Source organism: Triturus cristatus, chromosome 4_1 (genome assembly GCF_964204655.1).
Source record: "Triturus cristatus chromosome 4_1, aTriCri1.1, whole genome shotgun sequence".
Classification (NCBI taxonomy): domain Eukaryota; kingdom Metazoa; phylum Chordata; class Amphibia; order Caudata; family Salamandridae; genus Triturus; species Triturus cristatus.
The window spans coordinates 921310443-921336062 of NC_140585.1; the positions used below are offsets into that span (position 1 = coordinate 921310443).

A 25620-nucleotide genomic window follows, 5' to 3' on the forward strand; every position below is an offset into this window, starting at 1 on the left:
TATCAAACCTTAAATTAAAAGATGTACTGAAAAGCCACGTAAAACAGAAACAATCGACCTCGGAAGGATGAAAGGTGGAGCCAGCCCCGTCTTGTTTCGACCCTTGAGAGGAAGGACGGTGGGGGTGAAGGAGGGTCTGATGAGAGTGCAGGAAGCTTGTGAGATGGGTGGAATGAATGTGGCCGAGATCAGAAAGGCTGAGGTATGGATGAGTAGGAGTGTGGCAAGGAGGGAAGGCCAGAGCTACACAAGGAGGGGAGTGGTGGAAGCCAGAGGAAAGCTGAAAGAATGCGAGTTCCTAAGACCGACAGCCTGCCTCAAGGCCCGTGACTGCGTCTGCGTCACCCGTGAGTCACCAGTGTCAATTCTATCAGTGCGGGCCCAGCATTTCACCCGTCCTCGGTCGATAGAGAAGAATCACTCGAAATAGATGATACAAAAACACACGTTTTAAACACCGGGAGACGGTTCGGTGTGTACTGTGCACTTTAGCAAGTACTTCAGTGATCTCTATACAAGGCCCTCGGAACCTTTACCCCAAATGCAGGAGGCATCATGGGAAATAAATTGGAAAACACAAAGAACTCATAAGCATAACTCGTGACCTGCAAAGTAAACCATTACCACCAGCTAACTACAATCACACCTTTGCGCGCCTGTCTCTAGCACTTCTTTCCTCCGTCACACAGGTAGGCGCTACACACCAAGATCACAGCACCTCACTCGTCACTAGCGCGCTACTTCCAAGCGCACCCACAAAGGTTCATAACAAAAAATACAGCAAACACCCTTCCAGCTATTTAAACCCTGTCTGTGTGTTGTACTACTTGTCTGATCATGCGCTTCGACGCCTCGCAATGGAACATGAAGCGCTACATAAATGCTACAATACAGCAACAGAGAGGCGTGAAGCCGGTTGTTTGAGGTCCAGAACAGGGAAAGGAGTGGAGAAGCGGCCAGGAGAGGAAGGGACAGCCTGCTGTGCGCGGCGGGAACAGGGCAGGCAGTGGCGAGAGAGGACGGGTAGGTCCTCCTGCTGTTAACCCCGCCTCAGAGACCTGCGGATCCAGACCTGAGTTCAGCTCGAGCTTGAGACATTCACGGAGGAGGAGGAAGAGGGAGCGCCGCCAAGCCAACTCGCGGGGATCGTTTCGTCGCGGGTCAAAGCTCCGCGATCACAAATCGGAGTAAGAGATTCAGGGATCCGACCCGAACTCTGCGGTTCCGAGCTCCGGGGGTCAGAGCTCTGCTAATTGGAGCTAAAGGGTCAGAACTCAGCGAATCAGAGCTCTGGGGATCAGAACTTTGGGAATCCGAGCTCCAGGGGATACGAACACTGACAATTGGAGCTAAAGGGTCAGCACTCAGCGAATCAGAGCTCTGGGGATCAGAACTTTGGGAATCCGAGCTCCAGGGGATACGAACACTGACAATTGGAGCTAAAGGGTCAGCACTCAGCGAATCAGAGCTCTGGGGATCAGAACTTTGGGAATCCGAGCTCCAGGGGATACGAACACTGACAATTGGAGCTAAAGGGTCAGCACTCAGCGAATCAGAGCTCTGGGGATCAGAACTTGGGAATCCGAGCTTCAGGGGATACGAACACTGACAATTGGAGCCAAAGGGTCAGCACTCAGCGAATCAGAGCTCTGGGGATCAGAACTTTGGACATTCGAGCTCCAGGGGCCAAAACGCTGCAAACCAGAGGCCCAGAAACTAGGGGTGAGTCCAGAGTGGGATGTCCAGGAATCACTTTTAAGTGCTTGGAACTATCTTTTCAAATCAAAGACCCGAGTTTTATAGCTCCAGGAATCACAAGTTTGTGTCGGGGCTCTGAGGATCGGATTGACAGGCATCAGAACTTGGACACCCAAAAGCTCAAAATAGGAGCAAAAGAACCCTTGGAATCGGAGATCCGAATATCAGCGCTCCAAGGGTTGAAGGTCACAGGGTCAGACCATTGGGATTCAGAACTCTGGGACTGAGCGCTGGTGCGGCCGAATCTCAAGAAACCAGGGACCCCGGGATAAGATTGCAGACATTAGGGGTCCACAGCCTGAACAGTCACAGTAACGGCGATCAGACGACCTGAACCCGGGGCTCAGAGCTCTCCAAGATCGTAACCCCGAATCCGGCCTCGGGGTCCTTTCTTCACCTGCAGACTCCAGGCCCATCCACCCGAGGAACCCAAAGCTCGCAGGTAATCTGAGACCCCTGCAGCAGCTGCGCATATACAGGGCGGGAGCTGGGGGCGCAGAGCGTTCAATGAGTGCTCTAGCTCCCCAGAGACTGGTGTGTGAACTCTGGGGTTGTAGAGCCTGCAGTTAGGGCTCTGGGAGACGGGTGGTTGCAGTCATGCTTCAGAGCCGGCAGTGTCCCCCTTGGTGATCTAAAACCTGCACATCGTGTGCACTCTGCTTTCAGCGAGTGTTCTGGTGCCCCAGAACCTGCCTGCCTTGTGGACTCTAGTTCTTTAAAGCTTACTGTGTGCCCTCTTATACTCACAGTGCAATAGAACCTGCAGTGTGAGCCCCAGTGATCTAGAAAGGTTCAGTGAGGGATAAGGTGGGTCATAGCGTGGAGTGGGAGCTCTAAGGCTCCAGGCCTTGCATGGCAACGGCCTTGGACCGAGAAGCTTACAGTGTGTGCGCTGGTGCGTACAGAGCATGCAGCGTGAGCTCTAAGGCCCCAAGCCTTGCATGGCAATGTCCATTGGCCAGACCTTGAATAGAAACGTCCATTGACCTAGAAGCTTACAGTGTGGGCTCTAAGGCTCGAGGCCTTGCATGGCAACGTCAATTGGCCAGACCATGCATGGCTACGTCCATTCACTTAGAAGCTTACAGTGTGGGCTCTGGTGCTTGCAGAGCATGCAGTGTGAGCTCTAAGGCTCCAAAACTTGCATGGTAACGTCCATTGGCCAGACCTTGCATGGCAGCATCCATTGACCTAAAAGCTTACAGTGGGGGCTCTGCAGATTACAGAGCGGTGCAGCGTGAGCTCTAAGGCTCCAGACCTTGCATGGCAACGTCCATTGACCTAGAAGCTTACAGTATGGGCTCTGGTGCTTGCAGAGCATGCAGCATGAGCTCTTAGGACCCAAACCTTGCATGGCAGCATCTATTGACCCACAAGCTTACAATGTGGGCTCTGGTGCTTACAGACCGTGCAGCCTGAGCTCTAAGGCTCCAGACCTTGCATGGCAAAGTCCATTGGCCAGACCTTGCATGGAAACATCCATTGATCTAGAAGCTTACAGTGTGGGCTCTGTTGCTTACAGACCATGCAGCGTGAGCTCTAAGGCTCCAGGCCTTGCATAGCAACATCCATTGACCTAAACGTTTACAGTGTGGGCTCTGGTGCTCACTGAGCTTGCAGCGTGAGTTCTAGGGCTTCAGACTTCGCATGGCAACGTCCATGGACCTAGAAGCTTACAGTGTGGGCTCTGGTGCTTACAGAGCGTGCAGCGTGAGCTCTAAGGCTCGAGGCCTTGCATGGCAACCTCAATTGACCAAACCATGCATGGCAACGTCCATTTACCTTGAAGCTTAAAGTGTGGGCTCTGGTGTTTGCAGAGCGTGCAGCCTGAGCTCTAAGGACCAAAACCTTGCATGGCAGCATCCATTGACCCACAAGCTTACAGTGTGGGCTCTGGTGCTTATAGAGCATGCAGCATGAGCTCTAAGGCTCCAAAACTTGCATGGCAACGTCCATTGGCCAAACCTTGAATGAAAACGTCCATTGACCTAGAAGCTTACAGTGTGGGCTCTGGTGGTTACAGAGCGTGCAGCGCGAGCTCAAAGGCTTTAGGGCTTGCATAGCAACGTCAATTGGCCAGACCTTGCATGGCAACGTCCATTTACCTAGAAGCTTATAGTTTGGGCTCTGGTGCTTACGGAGCACGCAGCGTGAGCTCTAAGGCTCCAGGCCTAGCATGGCAATGCCCAGTGACCTAAAAGCTTACAGTGGGGGCTCTGCTGCTTACAGAGCGTTCAGCATGAGCTCTAAGGCTCCAGACCTTGCATGGGAACATCCAGTGACCTAGACGCTTACAGTGTAGGATCTGGTGCTTACAGAGCATGCAGCATGAGCTCAAAGGCCCCAGACTTTGCATGGCAACGTCCATTGATCTAGAGCTTACAGTGTGGGCTCTGGTGCTTGCAGAGCGTGCAGCGTGAGCTCTAAGGTTCCAAACCTAGCATGGCAACGTCCATTGACCTAGAAGTTTACAGTGTGGGCTCTGGTGCTTGCAGAGCGTGCAGCTTGAGCTCAAAGGCCCCAGACCTTGTATGACACCATCCGTTGACCTAGAAGCATACAGTGTGGGCTCTGGTGCTTGCAGAGCATGCAGCATGAGCTCAAAGGCCCCAGACTTTGCATGGCAACGTCCATTGACCTAGAAGTTTACAGTGTGGGCTCTGGTGCTTGCAGAGCGTGCAGCTTGAGCTCTTAGGACCCAAACCTTGCATGGCAGCATCCATAGACCTACAAGCCTACAGTGTGGGCTCTGGTGCTTACAGACCGTGCAGCCTGAGCTCTAAGGCTCCAGACCTTACATGGCAACGTCCATTGACCTAGAAGCTTGCAGTGTGGGCTCTGGTGTTTGCAGAGCGTGCAGCTTGAGCTCTTAGGACCCAAACCTTGCATGGCAGCATCTATTGACCCACAAGCTTACAGTGTGGGCTCTGGTGCTTGCAGAGCATGCAGCATGAGCTCTAAGGCTCCAAAACTTGCATGGTAGTGTCCATTGGCCAGACCTTGCATGGCAACGTCCATTGACCTAGAAGCTTACAGTGTGGGCTCTGGTGCTTGCAGATCGTGCAGCGTGAGCTCTAAGGCTCCAAACCTTGCATGGCAGCATCCATTGACCTAGAAGTTTACAGTGTGGGCTCTGGTGCTTGCAGAGCGTGCAGCTTGAGCTCCAGACCTTGCATGGCAACGTCCATTGACCAGACCTTCCATGGCAATGACCATCTACCTAGAAACTTACAGTGTGGGCTCTGGTGCTTACAGAGCATGCAGCACGAGCTCTAAGGCTCCAAACCTAGCATGGCAACGTCCATTGACCTAGAAGCTTACAGTGTGTGCTCTGGTGCCTACACAGCGTGACACATGAGCTTTAAGGCTCCAGATCTTGCATGGAAGCGTCCGTTGACCTAGAAGCTTAAAGTGGGGGCTCTGGTGCTTACAGAGCGTGCAGCGTGAGCTCTAAGCCTCCAGACCTTGCATCAAAACGTCCACTGACCTAGAAGCTTACAGGGTGGGCTCTGGTGCCGACAGAGCATGCAGCACGGGTACTGGTGACCTGCACATTTCAGTGTGGCTGTTGGAAACGCAGAGCTTGCAGTGTGGGCTTGAGTTCTTTTCTGTACAGCACTCAATGAGGAACTCTCATGTGGCAGAGGTAGCATGGTGGGCTCAAGAGCTTGCAGTGAGGGCGCTGACATTTTAGAGCTTGCTGCGTGGCTCCTGATATAGCACAACTTGCAGTGTGGACTTTGGTGCCCCAACTGGGCCCCAGAGTATCTGTGCCTCTAGACTGCAGCGTGGATTCTGATGCTCTAGAACTCGTAGTGTGACTAGTAAGCTTTCCCTCCTGCAGTTTTGCAGTGGCTACCACTAGCTTACAGAATGGAGTTTGACACTTAAGATCAGCGGTTCTTAAACGGTGGTCCGTGGAACGCAGGGATCCGCAACACCTACTCAGGGGCCCAGTGGCTGTTTAGAAAGTTAAATAATATTAATTGAGTAATGAAGTATGTGTGTATATATATATATTAGCACAAATACTGAAAAGGGAGCGTAAAATCTAACATATGTATCACTCAATTTGAGCACTGGAAAAGTTTAAAGTATTACAACATCCATAGCGCTCCAATAGTCAGTTCCATTGAATTCAGTTCTTGTGGAGTCTTGTATTTGTGTTCAAATCCAACTTTATTGACTCTTTTATCAGACAAATGTCAATCATATCAGCCAGCGTGTTTTGTCCCTTAGGACTTCATCAGGATTGGCCAATCCATGAGTCGATTATCCTAGTGTGATACAGGATGTTCTCTCATATCCAATGACTTCAGTGCAAAGTCTTAAATCCTGGTGGTATAGTACCCACTATTGCATATCAGCCATGACTCCTTGGTGCCCAGCCTGCCCACACTTGCCTGGAAGGGCAGGGCACTGTCTCAGTCGAAGCACAGGAACTAATCCCTGGACTGAAGCTTCTCCACAGGTCTGCGCGAGGTGGAATAGGGGGAACTATACCACCCGGATTTAAGACTTTTTCTCTGAAGACATTGGATATGGGAGAACATCTTGTATCACGCTGGGATAATTGACTCCTGGATTGGCAAACCCGGATGAAGTCCTATAGGATGAAACGCGTTGGCAGGGCTGATTGAATTTTGTTTGATAAAAGAATCAATACATTTGGATTTGAACACAAATACAAGACTCCTGAAGAACTGAATTCAATTTAACTGACTAATGGAAATCTTTGGATGTTGTAATACTTGGAACTTTTTTCCAGTGCTCAAATAAAGTGATACTTATGTTACATGTTATGCTCCTTTTTCAGTTGCTGTACTAATGATAAAATTGAGTGTGGCTCTTAAGCAGTGGGGTTACTAAAAGTTGAGCGTAACAGTCTCTATATCAGAAGACTAATACACTAATGGAACACCTGGAGGCCCAAACTGCTTATGTTAAGTTTCCCTATACACACACACACAAACTTAAAATGTTAAAATGCTTTCTAAATGTGAAGAAATGTTACTTTGGAGGTCGTACATTAAGGACCTGATTTGGAGTTTAGTGGACATGTTACTCCATCACACGTGTGATGGAGAACTGTGTCCATCAAACCCCTCAGGTCCGTCTGCTCTATTTTGAGTTGGGCAGACTATCAGTTTTCCGGCAGTGGTCCTCCTTCTGGCTGTGCCATCAGACAACGAACTCTAATGGACCAAGGCCTGTCTGAATAACAACATCAGACCGCCCACCCTATTTACAACAGAGGGTCTAATGTCCTTTTTTCTGTCCATTGCTTCCTGGTAAAAGCTGTTGTTCATGAACAGAAAAAAATAATAATGATCTCCGTTCACTGGGAAAAATCTCTCTCTAGTGGCTTCACAGGAGCTGTGACGCCATTAACCCCCATTTTAGAAGCTTGAGGGGGTTGGGTGTCACTGGGCAGTTCTGTGAAACATTAAAGTTGTTTATGGCTTATTTGACTTTAATCAGACACTCTGGTCTCCAAGAAGCTCATAAATAGGATCTCTTGCAGTGGAAGGAAGGGAGGGAGGCCATGTGGAGAGAAGGCGGGATAGAGAGAACGATGGGGAGAAAATTTATGGATGCAGAGATAGATGGGTGGAGAAAGGGGTAGAGGATGAATGGAGAGAAGAATGGATGATGGATTAAAGGAAGGATGAAAAAGAGAGAAGTATGAATAGAGATGAGGGGATTGAGAGGAAAGATAAAGTGATGGATGGAAAGGAAGAAGGATGAGTGGATTGATGGATGGGTGGAAAGCTAGCAAGAGGAAGGATGAATGATGGATGAAAAAGAGAAGGATGACTAGAGTTAAGGGAACGACAGAAAAAATAAAGTGATGCACAGAAACAAAAGAGGATGTGCGGATCGGAGGATTGATGGAGGGGTGGAAAGCTAGCAATAGGAAGGATGAATGATGGATGACAAAGGAAGGAATGAAAAAAGAGAAGGATGGAAAGAAGGAGGGATGAATAAAACAAACATTAAAGGATGGACGAGACAGTAAGAATGATGGCTAAAAGTGAAAAAAAGAATGGAAAGAAGGAATGAAAGCTAGTTGGGAAAAGACAGAAAGACGAATGGTAAGAGGACAAAAGATTGAAAAAAAGTATGGAAAGAAATGTAAGAATCTCAGAATTCCTTCAGGAATAGAATCTTCAGAACAACTGCCAGATGTTCTTGCTTCACCTGCTCACTCAGACCTTTACCATGTGATACAAGGTGTAAAGTGGGGGGTATTTTATGTTTCCGGCTACTACCTAGACAGGAGCCCCTGTGGTGGTGGCAGCTCCTGTGAGGGGATGGACATCATCATAGGGCCAGGGGTGATCTCAAAAGTTGGTGTTGGGCCGCTAGGCCAGGGTGGTGGAGATGAACTTCACCACCCTGATGGATGGTGGGCCGCCTGCCACATCTAAATCACTTAAACTTGTTATCTACACCTTGATTGGTGGTAGAAGGGTAACTACAGCAAACAGAAATTAATATGGAGGACTGATGGCCTCAATTGAAGCACTCACATGCACAAACAAATAAGACAGCTTGCATGTTGGAGCCTAGCATATCGCTTTCTCTTTTAGAAATAACACCATATTTTGAAAAGCTCCAATCTTCCCATTAAATTTTCTATTTTTATAAGTTTTGTTTATCAATTAAAAAATATCTTTCGTAATCTGGGCCTTTGTTTGACATAAACATGTTTTTGTTTTTTGTGGATTGTATGGGGCTCAAGTTTTACACATTGATTAGTCCAGGGCCTCCGGCTTTCAGCAGTGATTCCGTGGGGTCTACAGATGTCCGAGGGTAAGAGCGCTGCGTGAGATCTCACCGCTCTGACGCAGTGAGGGGATTTGACTCTCCGGGGCTCGCAACCTGGGATCTGAGGCTCATAGCAGGAACATCTTAAGGATTTTAGGGGCCCTGGGCCAAACATATTTTGGGGCCCCGGTTCGGAACAGCTTTTAATTTATAATCCGATTTCAGATCTTTCAGGCCCTCGTTGGGCACATCAATGACAGTGCACCTGCACACTTGTCCAAATTCTAAATGGGTTTACATCTAATATTGATAGTGACAATATTGTAACACATCAGCAGTTCACTAATAGGCTCTCACTTCACCCACAATAAAAATAAATTGAAGGAAACGGTTTTTAAAACAATCTGTTTAAGAATTATCATAGGTCGTCAAGAAAAGATTCTGTAGAACTGGGTTGGCTCTATCAGGGGGCCCCCTGAAAGGCTGGGGCCCCGGGCCAGAGCCCACTTTGCCCATGCCTTAAAACGTCTCTGGCTCATAGATCTGCGTTTGCAGTGCGAGGGTGCCTCTAGCCCCCCTCCCTGCAGACACACCTCTCCCGGTGCAGCAGCCCGTCTGGGCTACACGTAGAGCGCGTCCGCCGCACAAATGCAGTTTGACAGCGTCTTGGACAGTTGTAAGAGCACGTGCACCGGAGCGAGGCCGTTAACTTGTTTCTTTGTACCTCTGCAACAGCGCCTGTCCCTCTCGCCGTTTCTTTTGCCTGCGCTTTTTAATTGTCTCACCTTGGACGCATTCCATAGTTTATTATTCTGAAGACAGTTCTTAGATTTTTTTTTCTCTTGCTTTTTTTACCTTTCGCTCTGTCCTTCCTTCAACCTCTTACTCGGTCCCTCCTTTCATCACTGTTTAACTCCTTTTCTCAAGTTTTCCCCCTCGTTTCCTTCTTCCCTGTTTGATTCCTTCTTCATTTGCCTATATAGTTCCTCCGGTCCTCCCCTACAACCTTTGCGTTTCATTTTCTCTCTCTCTGGTGTATGTCTCGGTATGCGTTTTTTTCCTTCCTCTTCCACCAAGTCTACCATTGCCTTCGCTCGTGCCCTTTCTTTCTATTTTCTTTCACCTCCTATTGTATTAGTTCCTTTCCCCCGCTCTCTGTGTAATTTCTTGTATTATTTTCCTGATTCTCTACCCGCCTGTCCTACAATGTTTCTGTCTTGGCACACTCTCCCATCTTTCGCCTGCCCTGTCTCTACCCCGCTCTCAATCTCAGACTCACACCACTTCTGCTCCTCGCGCGTGCTCGTTCTCTGGGTTTCTCTCTTGTTTCCCGCTCTTAAATCCCGTTCTCTCCTGCTTCGGTGGCCCGGACGGCTACTCTTTCCACACGCCGGTGACACGCAGCCTCTTACGTAGAGCTCTGGACGCTGCCTCCAGTTTACTCGCAGTTTAAGTTGCCGTTTGCTCCTTCCTGCTCTGTAAGAGTTCTTACCTGTTAAGTCTGTCATGGGTTCACCTTTTTTAACTCTTTTAAGCCGGGAGTCAAAATCAGTGACTACAGCCTCCATCCCACCTACCACTGTATTAACTTACCGCCCCTTTCTTCGTTTCTCTTTCTCCTCTCGCGTCGTTTACTTCAACTTCACGCCCACTTCTGTGAATGCATCACTTCTCCTCTTTTTCTGTTGCCCCTCGCTTCTCTCTCCTTTCTATCCCGCGCACTTCTTTCTGTTTCTCCCCACTCCTCTGTCTCCATTCTCCCTCTCACGCACTTTTTTCACGCCCACTTCTGTGAATGCATCACTTCTCCCCTTTTTCTGTTGCCCCTCGCTTCTCTCTCCTTTCTCTCCCGCGCACTTATTTCTGTTTCTCCCCACTCCTCTGTCTCCATTCTCCCTCTCACGCTCTTTTTTCACGCCCACTTCTGTGAATGCATCACTTCTCCTCTTTTTCTGTTGCCCCTCGCTTCTCTCTCCTTTCTCTCCCGCGCACTCATTTCTGTTTCTCCCCACTCCTCTGTCTCCATTCTTCCTCTCACGCACTGTTTTTGTGTCTCCCCTCATCTCCATCTGCTCCGTCTACTTTTCTTCTTAACCCTGTCTCTCCTTCTCACACACTTACTTTTGCCCCCCCCCTCACCCGCCTCTTCTCTTCCCCTCCTTTTTGTCGACCCCCCCCCCCCACCCTCCCCTTCTCTCCGCTGGCTGCCCTCCTCACCCTCCTTGATCTTCTCTCGCCCTCCCGCCGCTCTCTTGCTCATGTCTCACACATTGTATTTCAGCAGTCCGATCTGCACGTGCTCGCGCGGGGTTCCTCCCCTCCCGGACCAGGACTCTCTCCGGCCTGCCCATGAAGGCCCCGCTGATGCCTGCTGCACTGGGTTACATCAGCCTGCTGTGCCTGTTGCACCTGTCGATGTGTCGAGCCCTCCCCGTGCACTCCGGGTCCGAGGACCTCCCCCCTGAGCCCAGGTAAGCGCCGGGGGTGAAAAATTGGGACTAGTCCTGTGTGTCACGTATCAGGGACCGAGTTAACACCCTGCTTGCGAGCTGTGCGACCCTGCATTCCAGCCTTGCACTGAGTGATGCAACCCTGCATCCGGGCCATACAGCCCTGCCCCCCACCTAAGCACAGTGCTGCGTCCCGGCTAGCACCGGCTGATGCAGCTCGAGGTCCCCACCGTGTACCGGCTGATCCTACCCTGCCTCCAAGCGAGTCACAAGGCGTTTCAGCTAAGCCTAGCTGACGCGAACCTGTCTCTGACATGCGCTGGGCGACGCCTCCTTGCACCCCTGCCTTCCCAACCGTCTCTCCGAGCCATGCGGTGGATGATGCAACCCTGCTTCAAACCTAGGCAACCTGGGGGGTGCGGCCCTGCATCTCAGCAGAGCACAGGTAGGCAACACAAGCGCTGGATGATGCAACCCTGCTTCCGACCTAGGGGGTACAGCACTGCATCCAGGCCACCCACGTGCTGAGTGATGCAACCGTGCTTCTAGGGATACAGCCCTGCTTCCAAGCCATCAGTGTGGTGGGTGATGCAACCCTGCTTCTGACCTAGGCACAGGGGGACACAGCCCTGCATCCACGCCATCAGTGTGCTGGGTGATGCAACCGTGCTTCTTACCTAGGCACAGGGGGGACACAGCCCTGCATCCAAGCCATCAGTGTGCTGGGTGATGCAACCGTGCACCCCATTCCTGCCTGCCCTGCATCTGTCCCATTCATGCATCGGGTGATGCAAGTCCGTTTCCAGGTTAGGCACTGGGTGATGCAACCCTGCTTCCGGAACATGTAACTGTATCACAGCCTCGAGCCCTGCAACCCGACTCCTTGTTCTGGGTGACGCAAGAGTGCCCGGCCAGGGATCGCCATGCAGGGTTAGAGGTACTGATGGCAGGTGTATGTGGGTACTGGTGGGTGAGGACGAGCAGCCGGGGAGGTGCTCCCAGTGGGGGATCCTGAGACACCAGACCTGACCCAGCAGAGCTCTGGTGCTGCTATGGGACCGCGGGCGGACACACCGGAACCAGAGCAGCACCTGGGCCCCGGCACCACGGGGCACCCACTACAGAAGGGTCCAGGAGCAGCACAGAGGCACAGGGGATGTGCCAGCTAGAGAGGAACGAGGCTGGTGGCACCCGTGGCACGCCCAGAACCAAAGAGAGGTACAAGATAAGGACCAGCGGGTGAGGGGCAAAGAGACAGGTACAAGATAAGGACTGGGCGGTGATGGGCAAGAGAGAGGTACAATATAAGGACCAGGGAGTGTGGCACAAAGAGAGAGGTACAAGGTAAAAATCAGGGAGTGGGGCGCAAAGAGAGAGGTACAAGATAAGGACGAGGCGGTGAGGTCCAAAGAGAGAGGTACAAGATAAGGACGGGGCGGTGAGGGGCAAAGAGAGAGGTACAAGATAAGGACCAGGGAGCGTGGCACAAAGAGAGAGGTACAAGATAAGGACCAGGCGGTGAGGGGCAAAGAGAGAGGTACAATATAAGGACCAGGGAGTGTGGCACAAAGAGAGAGGTACAAGGTAAAAATCAGGGAGTGGGGCGCAAAGAGAGAGGTACAAGATAAGGACGAGGCGGTGAGGTCCAAAGAGAGAGGTACAAGATAAGGACGAGGCGGTAAGGGGCAAAGAGAGAGGTACAAGATAAGGACCAGGGAGTGTGGCACAAAGAGAGAGGTACAAGATAAGGACCAGGCGGTGAGGGGCAAAGAGAGAGGTACAAGATAAGGACCAGGGAGTGTGGCACAAAGAGAGAGGTACAAGATAAGGACCAGGCGGTGAGGGCAAAGAGAGAGGTACAAGATAAGGACCAGGGAGTGTGGCACAAAGAGAGAATTACAAGGTAAAAATCAGGGAGTGGGGCGCAAAGAGAGATATACAAGATAAGGACCAGGCAGTGGGGGCAAAGAGAGGTACAAGATAAGGACCAGTGGGTGAGGGGTAAAGAGAGAGGTACAAGATAAGGACTGGGCGGTGATGGGCAAGAGAGAGGTACAAAATAAGGACCAGGCGTTGGGGGGCAAAAAGAGGGGTACAAGATAAGGACCAGGAGGTGGTGTTGGGGGGGGGCAAAGAGCGAGGTACAAGTTAAGGAAAGGGCGGCATGGGGCAAAGAGAGAGGTACAAGATAAGGACCAGGTGTTGGGGGCAAAGAGAGAGGTACAAGATAAGGACCAGGGAGTGTGGCACAAAGAGAGAGGTACAAGGTAAAAATCAGGGAGTGGGGCGCAAAGACAGAGGTACAAGATAAGGACGAGGCGGTGAGGTGCAAAGAGAGAGGTACAAGATAAGGATGAGGCGGTGAGGGGCAAAGAGAGAGGTACAAGATAAGGACCAGGGAGCGTGGCACAAAGAGAGAGGTACAAGATAAGGACCAGGCGGTGAGGGGCAAAGAGAGAGGTACAATATAAGGACCAGGGAGTGTGGCACAAAGAGAGAGGTACAAGGTAAAAATCAGGGAGTGGGGCGCAAAGAGAGAGGTACAAGATAAGGACGAGGCGGTGAGCTGCAAAGAGAGAGGTACAAGATAAGGACGAGGCGGTGAGGGGCAAAGAGAGAGGTACAAGATAAGGACCAGGGAGTGTGGCACAAAGAGAGAGTTACAAGATAAGGACCAGGCGGTGAGGGGCAAAGAGAGAGGTACAAGATAAGGACCAGGGAGTGTGGCACAACGAGAGAGGTACAAGATAAGGACCAGGCGGTGAGGGCAAAGAGAGAGGTACAAGATAAGGACCAGGGAGTGTGGCACAAAGAGAGAGGTACAAGGTAAAAATCAGGGAGTGGGGCGCAAAGAGAGAGGTACAAGATAAGGACGAGGCAGTGAGGTGCAAAGAGAGAGGTACAAGATAAGGACGAGGCAGTGAGGTGCAAAGAGAGAGGTACAAGATAAGGATGAGGCGGTGAGGTGCAAAGAGTGAGGTACAAGATAAGGACCTGGTGGTGGTGGGTGGTTCGGGGGGGGGTGTGGGCAAAGAGAGAGGTACAAGATAAACATCAGGCAGCGAGGGGCGAAGAGAGAGATACAAGATAAGGACCAGGCAGCGGGGGCAAAGAGAGGTACAAGACAAGGACTAGGTGATGGGGGGCAAAAAAAGAGGTACCAGATAAAGGCCAGGCCGTGGGGGCAACAAGAGAGGTACAAGACAAATACCAGGTGGTGCAGGGGAAATAGAAAGGTACAAGATAAGGGCCTGGGCAGGTTGGGGCAAAGAGAGAGGTACAAGATGCTGAACCAGGCAGTATGGGACAAACAGAGAGGTACAAGATAAGGAGCAGGCGGTGGGGGACTGAGAGAGAGGTACAATATAGGGACCAGGCAGTGGGGGGGCAACAAGACAGGTACAAGATAAGGACCAGGAGGTGGTGTGGGGGGGAGGGCAAAGAGCGAGGTACAAGATTAGGAAAGGGCGGCGTGGGGCAAAGAGAGAGGTACAAAAGATAAGGACCAGGGAGTGTGTCGCAAAGAGAGAGGCACAAGGTAAAAATCAGGGAGTCTGGCACAATGAGAGAGGTACAAGATAAGGACCAGGCGGTGAGGGAAAAAGAGTGAGGTACAAGATAAGGACCTGGTGGTGGTGGGGGGTTCGGAGGGGGGCAAAGAGAGAGGTACAAGATAAACGTCAGGCGGCGAGGGGCAAAGAGATAAGGACCAGGCAGCGGGGGCAAAGAGAGAGGTACAAGATAAGGACTAGGCGGTGGGGGGCAAAAAAAGAGGTACAAGATAAGGGCTAGGGGCCCTTAGGGCAAAGGGGTAGATACAGATAAGGATGAGGGCAAAGAGAGAGGCAAAAGAAAGGAACCAGGGGCAGAGACAAATGCACAAGATAAGTACCAGGTGGTGCAGGGCAAACAGAGAGGTACCAGATAAGGGTCAGGCAGTGAGGGTCAAAGAGAGAGGGGTACAAAATAGGGACCAGGCAGTGGGGGCATAGAGAGAGCTACAAGATAAGGACCAAACGGTGGGGGCAACAAGAGAGGTGGGAAGATAAGGACCAGGCGGTGGAGGTCAAAGAGATCAGTACAAGATAAGGACCAGGGCGGGTTCGGGCAAAGAGAGAGGTACATATATGGACCAGGTGGTGTGGGGGTAAAAAGAGAGGGTCAAGACCAGGGCAGTGTGGGGGCAAAGAGAGCAATATATGATAAGGACCAGGCGGTGGGGGGGGGCAAACAGAGAGGTACAAGAAAAGGACCAGGTGGTGAGGGGTAAAGAGAGAGGTTTAAGGTAAGGACCAGGCCGTGGGGGCAAAGAGAGAGGTACAAGATAATAATCAGGAGGTGAGGGGGAAACAAGAGCGGTACAAGATAAGGACCAGCCGGTAGGGGGCAAAGAGAGAGACGATAAGGACCAGGTGGTGGGGGACAAAGAGAGGGGTACAAGATAAAGACCAGGCGGTGGGGGGCAAAGATGGAGGTACAAGATAAAGACCAGGCGGTGGGGGGCAAAGAAAGAGGTACAAGATAAGGACAAGGCGGTGTGGGGCAAAAGGAAGATACCAGATAAGGACCAGGGGCCCTTAGGGCAAAAGGGCAAGATAAGGAAGAGGCAGTGCGGGGTATAGAGAGAGGCAAAAGAAATGAACTAGGGGCAGAGATAAAGGTACAATATAAGTACCAGGTGGTGTGGGGCAACGAGAGAGGTACAAGATAACGGCCAGGGCGGGTTGGGGCAAAGGGAGAGGTACAAGATGAGGACTGGGCGGTGATGGGCAAGAGAGAGGTACAAGATAAGGACCAGGCGATGAGGGGGCAAAGAGTGAGGTACAAGATAAGGACCTGACGGTGGTAGGGGGTTGGGGGGGCAAACAGAGAGGTACAAGATGAGGACCAGGCGGGGGCGCAAAGAGAGAGGTACACAGTGGCGGCTCACTAAGGGAGTGCTGCGGGGCGGGGGAGTGGCAGGGTGGGGGGTAGTGGACTCCGACATACGGCGGAACGGAGTAAGGTAAGTAAATAAATAAAACAATTTACCTTGCGCGCGCTGCATCACCAACTCGGCGATGCAGCGCGCGCAAGGTAAATTGGTTTATTTATTTATTTACTTACCTTACTCCATTCCGCCGTATGTCAGAGTCCACACTTCCCCTACCCTGCCACTCCCCTGCCCCACCCCATCGCCCCACAGCACTCGCTCAGCGAGCCGCCACTGGAGGTACAAGATAAGGACGGGGCGGAGGGAGGCAAAGAGAGCGGTACAAGGTAAGGCTCCAGCGGTGTGGGGCAAAGAAAGAGTCAGGAGATAAGAACCAGAACGGTTTGGGGCAAAAAGAGAGATGCAGGGTAAGGGCCATGGGCCCTTAGGGCAAAGGTGTAGGTGCAAGATCAGGATGAGGCGGTGCAGGGCATAGAGAGAGGCAAAAAAAAGAAACCAGAGACACTCGGGGCAGAGAAAAAGGTACATGATAAGTACCAGGCAGCGTGGGTCAAAGAGAGAGGGCTAGAAGATAAGGACCAGGCAGCGGGGGTCAAAGAGAAAGGGCTAGAAGATAAGGACCAGGCAGCGGGGTCAAAGAGAGAGGGCTAGAAGATAAGGACCAGGCAGCGGGGGTCAAAGAGAGAGGGCCAGAAGATAAGGACCAGGCAGCGGGGGTCAAAGAGAGAGGGCTAGAAGATAAGGACCAGGCAACGGGGGTCAAAGTGAGAGGGCCAGAAGATAAGGACCAGGCAACGGGGGTCAAAGAGAAAGGGCTAGAAGATAAGGACCAGGCAGCGGGGGTCAAAGAGAGAGGGGTACAAGATAAGTACCAGGCAGCGGGGGTCAAAGAGAGAGGGGTGCAAGAAAAGGACCAGGCAGCGGGGGTCAAAGAGAGAGGGCTAGAAGATAAAGACCAGGCAGTGGGGGTCAAAGAGAGAGGGCTAGAAGATAAAGACCAGGCAGCGGGGGTCAAAGAGAGAGGGCTAGAAGATAAGGACCAGGCAGCGGGGGTCAAAGAGAGAGGGGTAGAAGATAAGGACCAGGCAGCGGGGGTCAAAGAGAGAGGGCTAGAAGATAAGGACCAGGCAGCGGGGGTCAAAGAGAGAGGGCCAGAAGATAAGGACCAGGCAGCGGGGGTCAAAGAGAGAGGGCCAGAAGATAAGGACCAGGCAGCGGGGGTCAAAGAGAGAGGGCTAGAAGATAAGGACCAGGCAGCGGGGGTCAAAGAGAGAGGGGTACAAGATAAGTACCAGGCAGCGGGGGTCAAAGAGAGAGGGGTACAAGAAAAGGACCAGGCAGCGGGGGTCAAAGAGAGAGGGCTAGAAGATAAAGACCAGGCAGCGGGGGTCAAAGAGAGAGGGCTAGAAGATAAGGGCCAGGCAGCGGGGGTCAAAGAGAGAGGGCTAGAAGATAAGGACCAGGCAGCGGGGGTCAAAGAGAGAGGGGTAGAAGATAAGGACCAGGCAGCGGGGGCAAAGAGAGAGGTACAAGATAAGTACCAGGCAGCCGGGGTCAAAGAGAGAGGGGTACAAGAAAAGGACCAGGCAGCGGGGGTCAAAGAGAGAGGGGTACAAGATAAGGACAAGGCAGCGGGGGTCAAAGAGAGAGGGGTACAAGATAAGGACCAGGCAGCGGGGGTTGAAGAGAGAGGGGTAGAAGATAAGGACCAGGCAGCGGGGGTCAAAGAGAGAGGGGTACAAGATAAGGACCAGGCAGCAGGGGTCAAAGAGAGAGGGCCAGAAGATAAGGACCAGGCAGCGGGGGTCAAAGAGAGAGGGCCAGAAGATAAGGACGAGGCAGCGGGGGTCAAAGAGAGAGGGCTAGAAGATAAGGACCAGGCAGCGGGGGTCAAAGAGAGAGGGGTACAAGATAAGGACCAGGCAGCGGGGGTCAAAGAGAGAGGGGTACAAGATAAGGACCAGGCAGCGGGGGTCGAAGAGAGAGGGGTAGAAGATAAGGACCAGGCAGCGGGGGTCGAAGAGAGAGGGGTAGAAGATAAGGACCAGGCAGCGGGGGTCAAAGAGAGAGGGGTAGAAGATAAGGACCAGGCAGCGGGGGTCAAAGAGAGAGGGGTACAAGATAAGGACCAGGCAGCAGGGGTCAAAGAGAGAGGGCCAGAAGATAAGGACCAGGCAGCGGGGGTCAAAGAGAGAGGGCCAGAAGATAAGGACGAGGCAGCGGGGGTCAAAGAGAGAGGGCTAGAAGATAAGGACCAGGCAGCGGGGGTCAAAGAGAGAGGGGTACAAGATAAGGACCAGGCAGCGGGGGTCAAAGAGAGAGGGCCAGAAGATAAGGACCAGGCAGCGGGGGTCAAAGAGAGAGGGGTACAAGAAAAGGAAAGGGTAGTGGGGAGCAACAATGGAGACGCAAAATAGGGACCAGGCGGTGAGGGGGCAAAGAGAGAGGCACACAATGAGATTCAGGCAGTGTGGGGCAAAGAAAAGGGAGAGGTACAAGATAAAGGCCAGTCAACTTGGGTCAAAGAGATGGCTACAAAGGAAGGACCATGCTGCACACCATCCAAGTCCCCTTGAAGAGTTATCACCAGAGGAGCAACCTCTATGGGGGCTCAGAGGCCTCTTTGTTTCGTTAATTGTGGTAACTGGGGTGTTAAACCTCTCCTTAAACCGGTCTGTCACTCCTGGAGAACCAGTAGAGTGGAGGATTGTTTATGTTAATACTGCTGGCTCGCCTGAGAAAAGGAATGATTTTTGTTGAGGCTCAACACCATGAGAACCCCCGTTAAGGAATTAAAGTGCGCAGTGCTGCATGGTTTCAAATAGGCATCTTCTGTCACTATATTTAAACTTCGAAGTCTGTGGAAGCATTCAAAAAAGAAAAGTATACCTTTAAATCTTATGAAAACGCACATGTATATATGTATGTTTAGGGTCAGTGGATTTAAGGTGTAATAAGTGTTTTTATTGAACTCCATATACTAATAATAATTGAAAAACTGGACACAGAACACTGATCTTTCATATTAAATGGAAGAGAGAAGGATGTGACCCTACACAATATGCACAATATATAGCCCTTGACTCAATCCAGTTCCCCCACTTGATCACATTGTGTGGTCTGCAGCCCACAGCCTCACTGCACTGTGCATCACTTCCCTCGACCATCCAGTTTGAAAGCCATGGAAGTAACTCACTACGGGAACCGTGCTCTACAAAAACCCGTTATGTATAGTTAATATAAAGGAATCTTTCTTTTCATGTAATAACAATATACGCAATATAAAGAGAGAACAAAAACGGACACATTGTGGGCAGTTTGTGGCAATGTTGTTAGGCCATCAGGGAATTCTCGACTGCTTCATGATTAAAAAATGTAATTTTAAATAATTGTCACTCAATTCAGCAATATAATTGTATGTCATTGAGACACTGAGAAATTTCGACAAGGCGCTTTTTCTTTATCATATTTTTTCATTATATATGTTGCCCGCTTTACATCTTTTGATGGATCTGTCCGTGCTGTGGCTCTTGGAGCCAAGCCAGACCCTAGGCTTGACTCCCCCCAGGGCTGTCCATGCCCCCTCACTGAAGTTACATGTTTCCCACGCCCTTGGAGGTACAAGACAAGGAACAGATTGTTGTGGGGACAACCCAAAAGGAAAACCAAAGGAAATGATGGACGGAGTGTTGAACATTGCAAGCACTCACCCCCAGTCAACTGATCTGGGTTTAATCCACCACCGTTCTTTAGCTCACTCTGCCACCCCAGTTCAGACATGGCCGTATGCAAATCAGTCTGACCCTGTGCCTCATGGGAACAGTCCAGCCCGAACTGCCTAGCCATGTCTTCCCTAGACCGGAAACAAGCTTCCTAGGACCGGTTTCTGGCATTTCAGCCGTCTTCAGCCAGGCTTGCTTTAATCCAGTGGCAAAGTGAGCAAGGGACTCACGTCTGAGCATACCCTGCCAACTTATGGCGAACAAAGCAAAACCAAAGGAAATGATGGACGGAGTGTTGAACATTGCAAGCACTCACCCCCAGTCAACTGATCTGGGTTTAATCCACCACCGTTCTTTAGCTCACTCTGCCACCCCAGTTCAGACATGGCCGTATGCAAATCAGTCTGACCCTGTGCCTCATGGGAACAGTCCAGCCCGAACTGCCTAGCCATGTCTTCCCTAGACCGGAAACAAGCTTCCTAGGACCGGTTTCTGGCATTTCAGCCGTCTTCAGCCAGGCTTGCTTTAATCCAGTGGCAAAGTGAGCAAGGGACTCACGTCTGAGCATACCCTGCCAACTTATGGCGAACAAAGCAAAACCAAAGGAAATGATGGACGGAGTGTTGAACATTGCAAGCACTCACCCCCAGTCAACTGATCTGGGTTTAATCCACCACCGTTCTTTAGCTCACTCTGCCACCCCAGTTCAGACATGGCCGTATGCAAATCAGTCTGACCCTGTGCCTCATGGGAACAGTCCAGCCCGAACTGCCTAGCCATGTCTTCCCTAGACCGGAAACAAGCTTCCTAGGACCGGTTTCTGGCATTTCAGCCGTCTTCAGCCAGGCTTGCTTTAATCCAGTGGCAAAGTGAGCAAGGGACTCACGTCTGAGCATACCCTGCCAACTTATGGCGAACAAAGCAAAACCAAAGGAAATGATGGACGGAGTGTTGAACATTGCAAGCACTCACCCCCAGTCAACTGATCTGGGTTTAATCCACCACCGTTCTTTAGCTCACTCTGCCACCCCAGTTCAGACATGGCCGTATGCAAATCAGTCTGACCCTGTGCCTCATGGGAACAGTCCAGCCCGAACTGCCTAGCCATGTCTTCCCTAGACCGGAAACAAGCTTCCTAGGACCGGTTTCTGGCATTTCAGCCGTCTTCAGCCAGGCTTGCTTTAATCCAGTGGCAAAGTGAGCAAGGGACTCACGTCTGAGCATACCCTGCCAACTTATGGCGAACAAAGCAAAACCAAAGGAAATGATGGACGGAGTGTTGAACATTGCAAGCACTCACCCCCAGTCAACTGATCTGGGTTTAATCCACCACCGTTCTTTAGCTCACTCTGCCACCCCAGTTCAGACATGGCCGTATGCAAATCAGTCTGACCCTGTGCCTCATGGGAACAGTCCAGCCCGAACTGCCTAGCCATGTCTTCCCTAGACCGGAAACAAGCTTCCTAGGACCGGTTTCTGGCATTTCAGCCGTCTTCAGCCAGGCTTGCTTTAATCCAGTGGCAAAGTGAGCAAGGGACTCACGTCTGAGCATACCCTGCCAACTTATGGCGAACAAAGCAAAACCAAAGGAAATGATGGACGGAGTGTTGAACATTGCAAGCACTCACCCCCAGTCAACTGATCTGGGTTTAATCCACCACCGTTCTTTAGCTCACTCTGCCACCCCAGTTCAGACATGGCCGTATGCAAATCAGTCTGACCCTGTGCCTCATGGGAACAGTCCAGCCCGAACTGCCTAGCCATGTCTTCCCTAGACCGGAAACAAGCTTCCTAGGACCGGTTTCTGGCATTTCAGCCGTCTTCAGCCAGGCTTGCTTTAATCCAGTGGCAAAGTGAGCAAGGGACTCACGTCTGAGCATACCCTGCCAACTTATGGCGAACAAAGCAAAACCAAAGGAAATGATGGACGGAGTGTTGAACATTGCAAGCACTCACCCCCAGTCAACTGATCTGGGTTTAATCCACCACCGTTCTTTAGCTCACTCTGCCACCCCAGTTCAGACATGGCCGTATGCAAATCAGTCTGACCCTGTGCCTCATGGGAACAGTCCAGCCCGAACTGCCTAGCCATGTCTTCCCTAGACCGGAAACAAGCTTCCTAGGACCGGTTTCTGGCATTTCAGCCGTCTTCAGCCAGGCTTGCTTTAATCCAGTGGCAAAGTGAGCAAGGGACTCACGTCTGAGCATACCCTGCCAACTTATGGCGAACAAAGCAAAACCAAAGGAAATGATGGACGGAGTGTTGAACATTGCAAGCACTCACCCCCAGTCAACTGATCTGGGTTTAATCCACCACCGTTCTTTAGCTCACTCTGCCACCCCAGTTCAGACATGGCCGTATGCAAATCAGTCTGACCCTGTGCCTCATGGGAACAGTCCAGCCCGAACTGCCTAGCCATGTCTTCCCTAGACCGGAAACAAGCTTCCTAGGACCGGTTTCTGGCATTTCAGCCGTCTTCAGCCAGGCTTGCTTTAATCCAGTGGCAAAGTGAGCAAGGGACTCACGTCTGAGCATACCCTGCCAACTTATGGCGAACAAAGCAAAACCAAAGGAAATGATGGACGGAGTGTTGAACATTGCAAGCACTCACCCCCAGTCAACTGATCTGGGTTTAATCCACCACCGTTCTTTAGCTCACTCTGCCACCCCAGTTCAGACATGGCCGTATGCAAATCAGTCTGACCCTGTGCCTCATGGGAACAGTCCAGCCCGAACTGCCTAGCCATGTCTTCCCTAGACCGGAAACAAGCTTCCTAGGACCGGTTTCTGGCATTTCAGCCGTCTTCAGCCAGGCTTGCTTTAATCCAGTGGCAAAGTGAGCAAGGGACTCACGTCTGAGCATACCCTGCCAACTTATGGCGAACAAAGCAAAACCAAAGGAAATGATGGACGGAGTGTTGAACATTGCAAGCACTCACCCCCAGTCAACTGATCTGGGTTTAATCCACCACCGTTCTTTAGCTCACTCTGCCACCCCAGTTCAGACATGGCCGTATGCAAATCAGTCTGACCCTGTGCCTCATGGGAACAGTCCAGCCCGAACTGCCTAGCCATGTCTTCCCTAGACCGGAAACAAGCTTCCTAGGACCGGTTTCTGGCATTTCAGCCGTCTTCAGCCAGGCTTGCTTTAATCCAGTGGCAAAGTGAGCAAGGGACTCACGTCTGAGCATACCCTGCCAACTTATGGCGAACAAAGCAAAACCAAAGGAAATGATGGACGGAGTGTTGAACATTGCAAGCACTCACCCCCAGTCAACTGATCTGGGTTTAATCCACCACCGTTCTTTAGCTCACTCTGCCACCCCAGTTCAGACATGGCCGTATGCAAATCAGTCTGACCCTGTGCCTCATGGGAACAGTCCAGCCCGAACTGCCTAGCCATGTCTTCCCTAGACCGGAAACAAGCTTCCTAGGACCGGTTTCTGGCATTTCAGCCGTCTTCAGCCAGGCTTGCTTTAATCCAGTGGCAAAGTGAGCAAGGGACTCACGTCTGAGCATACCCTGCCAACTTATGGCGAACAAAGCAAAACCAAAGGAAATGATGGACGGAGTGTTGAACATTGCAAGCACTCACCCCCAGTCAACTGATCTGGGTTTAATCCACCACCGTTCTTTAGCTCACTCTGCCACCCCAGTTCAGACATGGCCGTATGCAAATCAGTCTGACCCTGTGCCTCATGGGAACAGTCCAGCCCGAACTGCCTAGCCATGTCTTCCCTAGACCGGAATCAAGCATCCTGCTTTGTTCGCCATAAGTTGGCAGGGTATGCTCAGACGTGAGTCCCTTGCTCACTTTGCCACTGAATTCAAGCAAGCCTGGCTGAAGACGGCTGAAATGCCAGAAACCGGTCCTAGGAAGCTTGTTTCCGGTCCAGGGAAGACATGGCTTGGCAGTTCGGGCTGGACTGTTCCCATGAGGCACAGGGTCAGACTGATTTGCATATGGCCATGTCTGAACTGGGGTGGCAGAGTGGGCTAAAGAACAGTGATGGATTAAACCCAGATCAGTTGACTGGGGGTGAGTGTTTGCAATGTTCAACACTCCGTCCATCATTTCCTTTGGTTTTTGCTTTGTTCGCCATAAGTTGGCAGGGTATGCTCAGACGTGAGTCCCTTGCTCACTTTGCCACTGGATTCAAGCAAGCCTGGCTGAAGACGGCTGAAATGCCAGAAACCGGTCCTAGGAAGCTTGTTTCCGGTCCAGGGAAGACATGGCTTGGCAGTTCGGGCTGGACTGTTCCCATGAGGCACAGGGTCAGACTGATTTGCATATGGCCATGTCTGAACTGGGGTGGCAGAGTGGGCTAAAGAACAGTGATGGATTAAACCCAGATCAGTTGACTGGGGGTGAGTGTTTGCAATGTTCAACACTCCGTCCATCATTTCCTTTGGTTTTTGCTTTGTTCGACAACCCAAAAGGTACATAATAAGAAAAGGAGGTGCTATGGGGGTAAATATAGAGAGGTAGCAAGAAGAACCAAGGTTGCCGAGGGGACTAATTGAGAGGCACAACATCAGAAGATGAGGTGTTACTCGGTAAATAGAGATGTACCACTGGCGTACCTACTATTGGTGCAGGAGGTGCAGTGGCACCAGTGCCAATGGAAACCAGGGACGGTTTCTGTTCAGGAGCGTTAGGGCGTTGCCCCATGTATTTTTTGCCCCCTGGTCCCTGTATTAAATAAATGTTTAATAATTTTTTTGTTCCTGCAGAGGTTTTTAAGTGATCAGCTGCGTCACTTGTCTTTCTGCACAATATGAGGGTGGCAGGGGTGGGGCTCACTTACTTGACAGTAGGCTGCCTGGTCATACAGTGTGCATGTATTGTTGGTTGGGCAGGTGTCTTCCCATGCCCAGCCCAACATGCGCACTTGAGGCCGCTTCTACCTGCACTATGTTAGGAGCCGGGGGATCCCAGCGGAATCCCCTCCAGTCTACTAAGGAGCACTATATTCGCACATCTGAGCCAATCCTTGCTCTGCTTTTGTGATATTTGCTAATATAAGTATCAAGAGAGCCGCGTCCAGATTGTCTATCCCCAACTACTGCATCCATGAGGGAGCGCGGGGAGGGAGGAACACAACATGGCCAATCAGTGTATGGCGTTATTTTGAAGCCATGCAGTGATTGGTCATTTTCATTCCATTGCTCAGACTTCCCTCCTCGTGGCCAGGTCAGTAATGGTGGGAGGGTAGACAGACCACTCGCGGGTCTTTATGGAGAGAGTACGAGTGGAGGGTGGTGCAGGGTAGAGGCAGCAGGCAGCTGGGATCAACAGGAAGTTTCCAAAGTGCCCAAAACTCCTAACAACGGGATGACAGAGACATCATTTGTAACTGGCCAGTTGGATTCGAGGCTCCGATCCTTCCCTACATTCATAGCCCTGGGTGAAAAATCACTGCTGACCGAACTAACTTAAAAGAATAACCCCCCCCCCCCGCATTTCACCATTAAGGGATGCAATTAGGGCAGATTGCGATTCTATGTACCAGTTGGATATGTAGTGGGCCGGTGATCCTGTGTGCAAAACGCGTGTTTTATAGCGTTCACACCAGCCAAGCATTCGGCAGCCTTCGTTTGAGGAAACTTCCAATTAGGGGCTGCCTAGAACCCACCAATTGGGGGAATGCCTTGAACCTGTCACGCTTTCTAATATGGAACTGTGTTTGCATCTAATAGCCCAGGACTGGAGTTAAAAAAAAATGCACTCCTTTCGTTTACTGCTCCCAGAATGCGTCGGGTCCTGGTTTCAATATCTCAAGACACGTGCTCTAATATTCAGACAGAGCGAACAAACGTTTTTGCGCGCTATGAGCCGGCGTGTGCATATGCTGCTGGTAGCATTAATAATGTGCAGTGTACGACTACCACCCCATTATCACTTAATTCAGTGTCTCCCCTCTCCAGTAGGTTAAGCAAAATTAGTGAGTGACATCACTATTTTATCATTATATTGCTGTTTAA

The 25620-nt window shown here is 51.2% G+C and overlaps 1 protein-coding gene across 3 annotated transcripts in view; it reads left to right on the forward strand.

Annotated features, from left to right (window-relative positions):
- The first annotated feature begins 994 nt into the window (after positions 1 to 994).
- ADM2 (adrenomedullin 2) overlaps positions 995 to 25620 on the forward strand; it is a 113455-nt gene continuing 88829 nt past the window's right edge. Inside the window, exons 1-2 of one of the 3 annotated variants that reach the window (XM_085653744.1) lie at positions 995 to 2200; positions 10811 to 11000. In XM_085653744.1, the coding sequence (XP_085509870.1) occupies positions 10879 to 11000 (122 nt within the window). In that variant the 5' untranslated portion in view covers positions 995 to 2200; positions 10811 to 10878. Of the gene's footprint in view, positions 2201 to 9863; positions 10008 to 10810; positions 11001 to 11926; positions 12198 to 25620 lie in introns of those variants that run through there. The other 2 variants (XM_085653745.1, XM_085653746.1) reach the window with 2 other exon arrangements.